A 12,365-nucleotide genomic window follows, 5' to 3' on the forward strand; every position below is an offset into this window, starting at 1 on the left:
ACTGATCTATTAATGCACAAATTTCAACACAGTCTGTGCCATATAATCAACACTTCCTGTAAAGAAGAGCATGAGAGGACGAGAGCAAATCAAATTGACAGTGTATAAATGATGGTGAAGAAAATGCAAGCGTATATTCTAAGGTTAAAAACGAAAATCACACAGAGCATCAAAAATGCATTTTCTCCCCTAAAAAGGTTTTGTCTCTTGAAAAAGTGGTTTTCCCCATTAATTTTTTTTAATTAAGTTTTAATTCTAAATTGCACATCTTCAAACTATTATATTATATTATATTATATTATATTATATTATATTATATTATATTATATTATATTATATTATATTATATTATATTATATTATATTATATTATATCATATCATATCATATCATATTATATATCATATCATATCATATCATATTATATTATATTATATTATATTATATTATGACGCCAACATTTTTGAAAATAAACATTTTTGTATTTTTGTTTTTCAGAAACATGGTTTCAATCTATATACTGTTTGTATATAATTCTGTACATGAACAATGCACCTTTCAGTAAGAAGTTCTGAGCCCTCTGTGTGTGTGTGTGTGTGTGTGTGTGTGTGTGTGTGTGTGTGTGTGTGTGTGTTATAAAACATATATATATATATATATATATATATATATATATGGGCAAGAGAAGTGGTTTTGCCAAATGTCTTAGAAAAGGGAAGTGTGAAGACATCTATGTTACTAAGAATTTCTGAATCACTGCTGCTCATCTACAAACACTTTGAGCAGTTTTCATCAGTGCAGAATGAGCAGCTGAGTTACTGGTCAGTGTTGTCTGCTGTTAGACTCTTAATCAGAACAGTGAATCCCCTTCTGCTTCTGCCAACTTATGTTGTGTGTGCTGTCTGTCTTTATAGAGATTTTATGCAGGGTTGCCACTAGGGCTGGGTTTTTCTGTAGCCCTAAAGTATTGCAAGCCATATTAGCATTTAAAACGTTGTTTTGACTATCCATAGATATAATTTCGGATAGTCACAATTGTAATTCGGATAGTCATAATTATAATTCGACTAGTCACAATGACAATTAGAGATATCGGCAATTATAATTGCACTAGTAAGAAATCGGATTAGAGATAGGCTATCTCTAAATACTTTATGACTAGTCCAAACTACATTTAAGATATCTGTATAGATATCTTAAATAGACGCGTCATACATCCACAAACGTAATTAGAGATATCTATAATTCAATTTCGACTAGTCACAATTATAGTTTAAGATATCTGAATTGCAATTGGTCCTAGTTGAAATGCTGTTGTGTGACGCCAGAATAAATTTACTCAGCTCCTCCCTGCCTACTCTGCTAACTGCTAACAACATAATTAAAGTCTGCTTTTGTTGTCACGGAGAGAAAAGCTACTGGATGAAGTGCTTCAAAATCATGGATTATAAAATAAATCTGGATGCAGCCTTGTGTGGTAAAAGGTCTCCCGCATGCATGTATGTATAGTGCTGTGTTTTAATTGAATCATGATGCAAAATAGACCAAATGCAGTGTAATGTTCAATAAAGGCAGAAAATCACAAACTGCTAGTCTGAATTTATTTATTATATATTTATACAATGACAAGCAAAGTTTATTTATTAAAGAAAGGTAGGCCGACCTTTAAAAAAGTAAAAATAAAGGAAGGCTTAAAGGCAGGGTAGGTAAAAAATGTATAATAAACCTTTTTTCCAGATTTGTTTAAACTTTATTTATATATCAATACATAATTAAAATGTAAGTACTCTGAAAAAGAAAATATAAAAATCGAGTGTCTGTAGACCTCTCGCGACTGTTTTAAAGACAGCTCATTATTTCCATTCACTCCACCCCCTCCCTTCTGGGCTCCTTCCAAAGCCTCTACTACGGCTAAGTAATGTTATGTTAGCTATATTACGCAGCTACGTGTGCTAATGACACATGCTTCATGAAAAAATAAACAAAAAAATATGTATGATCAAAATACAAAAAGAAAGATTTACCTTTCCAGCAGAAATAAAGCCATCAAGGAGTCACTTGAGCCCCTTGAGTTCCCTCAGTTCTCGCCATCGCTGGAAAGCCACGCCAATATTAACTCGCATTTTATTTCTTTGTTTATCCAAATACTTTTTGTTCATTGCCTTTTCTTGTACTGTTACTGTCTTCCTTTTTTGCCTGGTTTGCCTTCACTAACTGCATAGGCTGGTACTGTGAATTTTGCTTGCTGTTTCTCTGCCATTGTTTTGGTAGTATTCCTAGGATCCGTGCCTGTTGAATTCCTCAAATCAAACGTGTGCGCGCAAGTGGGCAGGTCATGTGTGGCAAAAGGGTGGTTGCCATGGTTGCGAGAGAGTGACAGTCGCCTAAGCCAATCCTATGTTTCGTCCCGAAATGGAAATAATGAGCTGTGTTTAATACAGAATAAACGGTCTAGAGTCACTCGATTTTTATATCCTTTTTATCAGAGTACTTACATTTTAATTATGCATTGATATATATAGAAAGTTTAAACAAATTTGCAAGAAAGTTGTTTATACATTTTTTACCTACCCTGCCTTTATTTTTCAGCTTTTATTTTACCATTCATTCTGAATTTTTCTCAGAATTGCGATATATAGACAATGCGAGATATACATTTTATAACTGTGAGATAAAAAGTTGCTATTTCTTTATTAATTATTTTTTTAAATTAATTTCTTTATTTAGTGGCGGAAACGAAACGCTATGTTCAGTGATGAGCACCAATGTATTCTTTTAGGCAGGGGCTATTTGCATTATGTGTAAATAGCTCATTTTCTTAGCAATAGATGCTATTTACACTAAGTGCAAATAGCAATGGATTATATTTACACTGTGTTCAAAAAAATGTAAATAGTGAAAAAAAAAGGAGAGTAAATGCTAATAAGTAAAAGTTAATGTGTTTCCAACATAATGATACGGGGGTCAATCTATTCGTGTTTAATATTCTGTTGGGATTTAAAGGGTTTCTGTTTGTCTGAGTTTTGTGGGTTATCACTGTGCTAAAGAAATACTGCCAGAGAAATACTGATGTTCTGCTGTATGTCATGGTTTCCACTTGTTTGGGTTTAAAAATCTGGATTGAATGAAATTTATATGACATAAATTTCTACATGGAGAAATTGGTGTGCTAAATGAGTATACTGTAGATTAGAAATGTTTTCCTCACAGGAGGATGTACAGGAGACAGACAATTGATACCATTGTTTATTTAATGAAGTGTAATCATTTTATTAAATGTCAGATTAAACACATTTGAAGTCTTACATGATCAAGTAAATTACATAATTTGTTTCCATAGATTATATTAAAGTGATTACATAAAGTATAAGATATATGAATGTTGATGTCTTAAAGACATAAAACATAATTTCAAGAATAACAATGTTGAATTATATATATATAATATATATACACAAAGTATACACTATTTGAATGTTTCTGTAATAAAATCATAAAATATTAGTCCAAGAATAATGTTGAATATATATTTTACCTTGAAACCCCTGAAATTATATGTAGAATAACTGATACATGACTGATAAAATCAGAAGGAAAATGAAAGAATTTATGCGTTCATGTATAATTTGCCTTAACCTTAAATATCAGATTCTTTAGTATTCACTTTGATTTTAGTGTAAGTGACGCCTTTGTATTGGCCGTTGGTTTCGTACTGTAGCACACTGCCATTCTTGCACGTGATGATCACTGTGCCGGTGTAAGGCAGGTCAAACGTGGCTCTGCCGATGGTGATGTCAACTTCCACTTTCTTTTTAGGTGGCACATCTACAGTGGTAGTCAGAGTTTTGGTTCTCTCATCAGTGTAATCCCGACTGTAAGTCTTTTCTTCTCCAACGCTGACACTGTATCCTGTAGAAACTTCTACAATTCCTGGAATCCCTGCCCTCACTTTCACACTAAATGTTTCGGTAAAGCTTTCACTCATGGACCATGAGGCTGTTTTGATCACTTTCTTTGAAGCTTCAACTGTTTTATTGTGATAAGTGGGGTCATTATTTGTGTAAGTGATGGATTTGATCTCTTCCACTGACACCTTTGGTATCAGCTGCTGGACAGTGGGATAGTTCACATTAGTGAGAACTGTGGATTGAACTACACTTAGAAACACGAATCCTAGTCTGCGAAAATCTACATCAGCTCCTCCTTCAACTCCCACACAAAACCCAGAGCCAACATCCACTGGATACTCTATTGGTAATGAGTATTTGGTCATTTTTGCAAAAAATTCTCCACCCTGGTTAGTTTTGAATTTGATGGCTCCAAGATGTCTGCCATCTCCATTGAACCACAGAGACAGTGAGGTGAAACACTCACCAGACTTGAACACATACTCTTGATATGGTCCGGTTTGTTTTCCAGAGGTGTCACTTGTGCCATCTGAAAGCCAAACTTTGACAGCATTCACCTGTGATTCTCCCACCCACACCCCGATCTTCTGTAAATTGGCACCATTCTTCTCCCCAGTAAATGAAAATTGAGTACCTTTTGTGCCACCAATTAATTGCACAGTTGTTGGTTTGGACATCTTTAAAGTGGATCTGGAAATTAGATCACAGAAGAACATTCAAAATAACATCAGATATAAATCAAGTGCATTAATTAATTAGCCCTATAAAAGACATAGGGCCCTATTGTATAAATATAACCTCCTACAAAGTATCAAGTTGTTTGATACACAAATTTTAAGTGCCCATTGCTAGAAATATACTCACATAGATGACTGTAGTCTGATGAACTTTTTCTCAAGATCAGCTCGTCTGCTGAAAGCCAGAAATGTTTGATGGTTTTGAACAGGCTGCTGCTTAAATATAGCTCTGAAGGAGGCAGGTGGTGTGGTTAAAGGTAACAAAGAATTTAATTTGGTTATACAACAGCCGTTTAATTTGCATCTTTTGCATTTCACAACAGGCAACCGTGTGACAAGTTAACAAGTTTTGTGTTTTTCATCAAAAACAGTGGAAAAGAATTTGTTTGTTAGCCCTGAGCTTGTTCTGTGTTTCTGGGCTCTCACCGCAAAGTTTTATTATTGACCTGGGAAACTTTATTGCAAGCTGGCAGATCACCTTGAATTAGTATCATGCTACCATTTCCCAAGTCAGCTGCATAGTATTTAAACTGCAGCATGCATATTTTTTATTGCTTTTTGGAAGCCTGACAGGTAACAGAAGAACAACATTACAAGAATTATACAGAGTTACCCAGACACATTTTGACCATTAAATCAAATATGGTGCAAGACAGAACACAAAATAGTTGTCTATTTATATTAAGACCTTACTCAATCAAGCATGGATTCAACAATGCACCCTTACAATTCTGGGGTTCTTAATGTCTTCCAATTTCTAAATATTGTAAGACTGGCTAAAGAAGAAAACAGCAAAGCAACATGTTAATCAATTATAACATAATTACCTGCTGGTCTTGTATATTTATTAAACTAGATACAAATCCAAGGTTGTCTTTAGATTCAAAATAATATAATAAAACACAATATGTGTTGTAAGCCCATTTTAAGAGCTGTACAAATCATGACACAAACTTTTTTAATTGTGACGTGGCATCTGTGTATTGACTAGAATGGGTCGGGCAGACAGTTGCATTCATGTAAAAATTAACTCAAACATACAGACAAAAATATGAATCTGTTTAAATATTAAGCTCAGGCACATTATCAATTAATAAAATAATAATGTAAAAAAACAGCACTCAAAACATAATAGATCTTTTATTAAAACCACAGTAATTGGTTTCTATGTTCGTATTTCAAAGTATTAAAATATACAATTCTGAAGACAGATAATTTGTTTCCAAAGTATAAAACATGCATGAATGATGGATAAGTGCAGTCCTGTGCCAGTTCCTACAGCAGTTTTTCCACAAGATATTTCATCACCATATCTTTTACTCAGGATGTTCATCATTTTAATGTCACTTTGGATAAATACATTTGCCAAATAGATAAATGTAAATGTGTAGCTGAGAACACTGTTCTTCTTAGGCACGTATCCATCATTCATGCAAAATAAAGATCTATATAATGTTTTTATACTTTGGAAACAAATTTATCTGTCTTCAGAATTGTATATTCTAATACTATATTATAGATCAGTGGGTAAACAGCATTCTTGCGGTGTAAAAAGTGTTATTAGTCACATCCGGGACATTTTCTCTTTGTGCGAGCCTGATCTGTCTGCAATATTTTTCAAAGACGCCATTTTCTTTGCTCGCAATGCGAAGTACATAAGGATGTAAAACAGCGAAATAAAGTTTTTAGTCTTAAAAATATGTTTTGTAATATCATATCGTTTTATAACGATATTTATGTGCTGTATGCGCCTAAACGTTTCTCAGAGACATTTCCTTTCACTATTCGATATTGCTGCACTCGCCTAAACAAGCCTAACCGTTTCTCACAGATTTGAATTGCTCTGCAGTGCAGATGCGGATCTGGGAAACACCAGAAGTTAAACGTTCTCTTACGAGAGTTCTCTCGTACTGCGTCTTAGCTAAGACGCTACAGGAAAAGTCTCTTTTCACGATACACTGAAAAAAAAATTATCCTTAATTTTGAATTATTGTAAAGCGCATTTGCAGTAGCACACAGCCATAGGCGAGATGGCTCGCTCGCTCATTGGCTGCTCTGCGGCAACTGCATAAGCCTATCGAGCGCAGGCTGATGCAACATCAGACCAACATCGCGCCCTCCATGCCACTTCCCGCCGAAACGGGTGTGGCCTAGCCCTATAAAGGGAGCTCGAAAAGGCTGACTCACCTGATTTTTCATCTCTTCAGCGAAGCTCACGCATCGTTGGATCACGAAAGGAAGCAAGCGTCGTCCGATAGCATCTCAGCGGGACGAGCCATTCCTGAAGCCGCTGGCCAACGCCGCCTTCCACTGCCGTTCCTGCTGCGCATTCCGGCGCCTATATCCTTTTTCATATCCTCGTAAAAGAGCTGCGTCTTTTTAAAGATGCCCTCTTGCGGCTCGTGCAGAGCCCCGCTCAGCGAGGGAGACCGTCACGTCATCTGTGTCTCCTGCCTGGGTGAGGATCATGCAGCAACTAGTTGTTACCAATGGTAACTCTGAGGACTCGCTTGGCATTTTTCTCCGAGCCTGCATTCCCCGCTGCGCTGCAGCGCCGTAAAAAGCGCCGCTCCCAGCGGATTCCGGAACCGTCTCCAGCTCAACCGAGCTCGCCGGTTCGCCCTGCTTCACCGGCCTCCCCTGCATCGCTTCCCGATGGTCAGCGCCTGCTGTCTGCCGCTGCGTCTTCCGAGGAAGTAGATCTCAGGGCCGCGTCGGGGGAAGAGGACACGTGCTCTCTGCTAGCTTCGGGCAGTGAAGGCTGGGCGAGCTCCGGGGATCTCGCGCTTTCTGCTCAGAAGCCCAGCAGACGAGCTGACATCGAGAAGGAGCTGATGGGAGTGCTCACGCTGGCCGCGACGAGCCTCGGCCTCGAGTGGTCTGCACCAGCGCCCCCCTCTCGTTCCCGACTGGATGGTAGTTTTCTTCCGGATGAGCGTACTTCTCTGAACTCAAAGCCCGCCCCATTTCTTCCTGAGCTTCACGAAGAGGTGGCAAAGGCTTGGAATGCTCCATGTTCAGCGCGAACTCGTTCGTCTGTCTCACCAGCATTCTCCACACTGGATGATGCTAAAAACAGAGGCTACCAGTCACTTCCGCCGGTGGAACAGGCGATAGCGGCGCACCTTTGCCCGCCCTCTGCTGGACGGCGTACGAAAGCGGTGTTGCCATCTATAGCCTGCCGCATGACGTCATCTCTGCTTGTGCGGATTTTTTCTGCTGCTGGGCAGGCTGCGTCTGCACTACACACCATGGCCACGCTGCAGATATTCCAGGGTGATCTCCTCCGTAAGCTGGACGAGATGGGACCTGAGGCTATCTGTCTCGCGGATTTGAGGAGTGCTTCGGATCTCTCTCTCTTCGCGCTACTAAGTCCACTGCACAGGCCATGGGACGAGTTATGGCTTCCGCTACTGTGGCTGAGAGGGATCTATGGCTGACGCTATCAGACATGGCAGAGTCTGAACGCACTGCGTTCCTTGACGCCCCGCTGACTCCCGCTGGCCTCTTCGGATCTTCTGTCAACGAGTTCGTTGAGAGATTCGTCGAGGACCAGAAAGCGTCGCTAGCATTCAAGCACTTCCTCCCGAAGCGCTCCGGTTCTGCAGCAAGTCGTGCTAGACCAGCCCCGCAAAGCTCTCAGCCACACCCCCCGCCTCCTGCTGCTTCATCGCAACAGCGTCAGCAACGCAGCTCGAGACCCTGCTCTCGCTCTACCGGCCGTCGCCCCGCGCCGCGGGGACCACGGCAGAGGATTACGGTGAGGCCGGAAGCCCCGAAGTCATCCTAGCACTCCTAGGAATGCGCCGGTGTACGAGTCCCGCTGCGGCCGAACTCTCACCCAAGCGCGCCGCTGTTTCAGTTCCAGGAATTGTGACTGTCTCAGCGTCTTCTGCAACGCGCAAGCCTGTACAGTTGCCCGCTTGCCTGCACACAAAAGCCGTTATCACGGCTACCCAAATATTTCCCGAAAAGAGTGTAATTTCTGGTGTCCCGGCCACGGCCGATGGTGCTATAAATGTAGTGACGATGCCCACTGCTCAGTGCCCATCTACACATATAAGCACAGCCCTTCACACAGAGCTCGCGCCCATAAAAGTGACTCAGGTTGATCGCGCGCACTACATAATAAACGTGCCCACTCCTCAGTGCCCACAAACACTATGTCACATACGGCATGTGGTTTCTGTAAAAATGAAACCCGTGCACGTTCGTTCTGCCCAGGCAGACAGGGAGTCGAAAGCAGTAAATGTGCACGCTTACAGCCCACAAATACTCACAGACAGCACGAGTCCCACGGGACCCGCTCAGCCCTCCCTCACTCGGTTAAGCACCGTGGCGGGGTCGAGGACGAGCGATCTGCCCGCTGTGATCATCGCGCTCCCCGCCTCAAATGTCACAGGCATAACGCCCATGTTACAGCACATCGAAGCGCTGCCGTTGCCCAGCCAACAGAGCGCGCTTCGCATCCAACCCTTAGCCAATCATGCAGACGCATGGTCAGCGCTTCCAGGGGTTTCGGATTGGGTGCTAGACATTATAAAGAGAGGCTACTCGCTACAGTTTTCAAACTACGGTCAAAACAGAAGTAGCACACCTACTTCGAGCCGAAATATCAAAACTGTTGAGCAAAGGGGCTGTGGAGCCTGTATCTCAAGCTCAAAGCGAAGGGGGGCTGTACAGCAGATACTTTCTAGTGCCCAAGAAAGACGGGGTCTCAGACCCATACTGGATCTAAGACAGCTGAACAAGGCATTGGTGAAACGCAGTTTCAATATGCTTACAACCAGGAAACTCCTCGCGCATATTCGCAGAGGAGACTGGTTCATGTTGATAGATCTGAAGGACGCGTATTTTCAAATACAGATAGCGTCACGTCACAGGCGATACTTGAGATTCGCCTTCGAGGGCCAGACATACCAGTATACAGTCCTGCCGTTCGGCTTGTCCATGGCTCCTCGTACGTTTACGAGGTGCATGGACGCAGCGCTTGCTCCTCTCAGACTCAGAGGCATGCGAGTGCTGAACTATTTGGACGACTGGCTGATTCTGGCTCAATCACGATCAGAGCTTGTGGAACACAGGGCCATTTTATTCGATCACCTCGAGAAACTCGGTCTCAGTGTCAACTGGATGAAGAGTTCGCTGAACCCCAGTCAGACGATACTGTTTTTGGGTATAGCTCTGGACTCACGCTCCATGATGGCGCGGCTGTCGCCACAGCGCGCGTTGGGCATTCGGCGCGAAGCGAGCTCTCTCCGCTGCGGCGCGACCTTCTCGCTCAGAGAATTTCAGAAGATGCTAGGTCTCATGGCCTCAGCATCACAAGTTCTTCAGTTGGGCCTGCTCCGCATGCGCCCCTTGCAGTTCTGGCTGAAAGCGCGAGTACCGCGCAGAGCGTGGATATCCGGTCAGTTGCATCTCAAGGTCAATCAGAGCTGTGTTACAGCCTTGAAACCCTGGACAGCGAACGACTGGTACCAATCAGGTGTAAGCCTGGGGACTTCCTCGAAAGTGAAAGTGGTGTCGACGGACGCCTCCACTTCGGGATAGGGAACGCTGCTCGAGGGCAGACCGTTCTTTGGCCTGTGGTCAGAACGGGAAAAGCTCCAACATATCAACTGTCTGGAAATGCTGGCAGTGGAGAACGCGCTGACACGCTTTTGTCCCCGAATCAAGGGCCACCACGTCTTAGTCCGTTCGGACAACATGTCTGTGGTGTCCTACATAAATCGCCAGGGCGGTCTCAGGTCCCGAAACCTGTACAGGTTGGCGGAACGCCTCCTGGTTTGGGCTCAGCGCAACTTGTGCTCGCTGAGAGCAGTTCATGTGCCTGGGCTACAGAATCTGGGTCCAGACAGACTGTCCAGAAACAACATTCCCACGGGCGAATGGTCTCTACACCCACAGACAGTCCAGCTGCTGTGGGAGAGATTTGGCAGGGCGGAAGTGGACCTCTTCGCGTCCCACGAAAACGCTCACTGTCCCGCGTTCTTTTCCAAGAACAAAAGCGCGCTGTCACAAAGGTGGCCATGCTGCCCGCTCTATGCTTTTCCCCCCGTCTCCCTCCTTCTGCAGGTGATAGAACGGGTGAGGGAAACAAGATGCTCAGTACTGCTTGTAGCACCACTTTGGAAGAACCAACCATGGTTTCCAGATTTGATGCAGTTAGCAGACACTGCCCCGTGGCCAGTGCCGTTGAGGAGGGACCTCCTCTCGCAGGCCAGGGGCTCGATTTGGCACCCTCAACCGGAGTTGTGGTCCCTCCATGTGTGGGCGCTCAACGGTTACCCGCTGATCTCTCAGTGGGAGTGCTAAATACTGTCACTCAGGCTAGAGCTCCGTCGACTCGACGGCTATATGCCTCGAAGTGGTCAGTATTCTCCAGCTGGTGCACAGCTCGGGGACGTTCACCCCTTAGTTGTGAGGTGACGGAGGTTCTCTTCTTCCTACAGGAGCTGTTGGATAAGGGCAGAGCCCCCTCCACGCTCAAAGTTTACGTGGCGGCTATCGCAGCGTTTTTTGAGACAACGCTCGGTCAGTCAATAGAAAGGAACGATTTGGTTATCCGCTTCCTTAGAGGGGCTAGGAGGCTGAATCCTCCCAGACCTCCGTCAGTCCCTGTATGGGACCTCTCGATGGTTTTGGAGGCCATGAAAGGTTCCCCTTTCGAGCCTATCCGAACGATTAGCCTCAAACATCTGTCATTCAAGACAGTGTTCTTGTTGGCTCTCGCTTCAGTGAAGCGTGTGGGTGACCTGCATGCGCTCTCGGTGAGCCCGACGTGCTTGGAGTTTGGGCCTAATGACTCAAGAGTCATACTCAAACCTAGGCACGGTTATGTGCCGAAATCCCTCAACACACCGTTTCGGGCTCAGGTTATTTCCCTGTCTGCCCTGTCGGTGTCAGAAGAGGATGGAGACTCAAGTCTTCTTTGCCCCGTTAGGGTTTTAAGAACTTATGTGTCTCGCTCTGCTGTCTTCAGACAGACTGAGCAGCTGTTTGTCTCGTTCAGTGGACGTTCCAAGGGAATGGCTGTTTCGAAACAGAGCCTATCCAGATGGATAGTTGAAGCTATAGCGTTAGCTTACACATCCAGGGGCCTTCAGTGTCCACTGGGTGTCAGAGCAAACTCCAGAAGAGGCGTCGCCTCATCGTGGGCGTGGTCTAGGGGGATTTCCTTACAGGATATATGTATGGTGGCAGGATGGGCCTCGCCGTCTACATTTATCAGGTTCTATAACCTAGAGGTTCCCGCTCTGCAAGCAAAGCTGTTGTTGGTATAGGTGAATCAGTGTCCTGATTGGAACTCTGAGATTCTCGCGTTCTCTGCCGTGGGTACGATTCACTCTGGTTCGCTTCGGCGATGAAATAAATCAGGTGAATCAGCCTTTTCGAGCTCCCTTTATAGGGCTAGGCCACACCCGTTTCGGCGGGAACTGGCATGGAGGGCGCGAGCGCCCTAATTGGTCTGATGTTGCATCAGCCTGCGCTCGATAGGCTTATGCAGTTGCCGCAGAGCAGCCAATGAGCGAGCGAGCCGTCTCGCCTATGGCTGTGTGCTGCTGCAAATGCGCTTTACAATAATTCAAAATTAAGGATAATTTTTTGCTTCAGTGTATCGTGAAAAGAGACTTTTCCCGTAGCGTCTTAGCTAAGACGCAGTACTCGTTCCCTCTTCTAGAGAGAACCGAGGTTACATTAGTAACCGAGTACGTTTT

General features: G+C 43.8%; 1 protein-coding gene across 1 annotated transcript; it reads right to left on the minus strand.

Moving 5' to 3' along the window:
* Positions 1-3,630: 3,630 nt before the first annotated feature.
* LOC132113594 (aerolysin-like protein) lies at positions 3,631-5,104 on the minus strand. Its single transcript, XM_059521439.1, has 2 exons — positions 4,772-5,104; positions 3,631-4,597 (listed from the first exon to the last, which is right to left on the minus strand). The coding sequence occupies exon 2, from the start codon at positions 4,582-4,584 to the stop codon at positions 3,637-3,639; it is 948 nt and encodes a 315-aa protein (XP_059377422.1). The 5' UTR covers positions 4,585-4,597; positions 4,772-5,104; the 3' UTR covers positions 3,631-3,636.
* Between the last annotated feature and the right edge of the window lie 7,261 nt (positions 5,105-12,365).

The sequence above is a fragment of the Carassius carassius genome, chromosome 3, assembly GCF_963082965.1.
Source record: "Carassius carassius chromosome 3, fCarCar2.1, whole genome shotgun sequence".
Taxonomy (NCBI): Eukaryota; Metazoa; Chordata; class Actinopteri; order Cypriniformes; family Cyprinidae; genus Carassius; species Carassius carassius.

What these genes read in the sequence shown, in the direction of transcription:
- LOC132113594 (XM_059521439.1), bottom strand. Translation starts at nt 4,584, where the DNA reads ATGTCCAAACCAACAACTGTGCAATTAATTGGTGGCACAAAAGGTACT.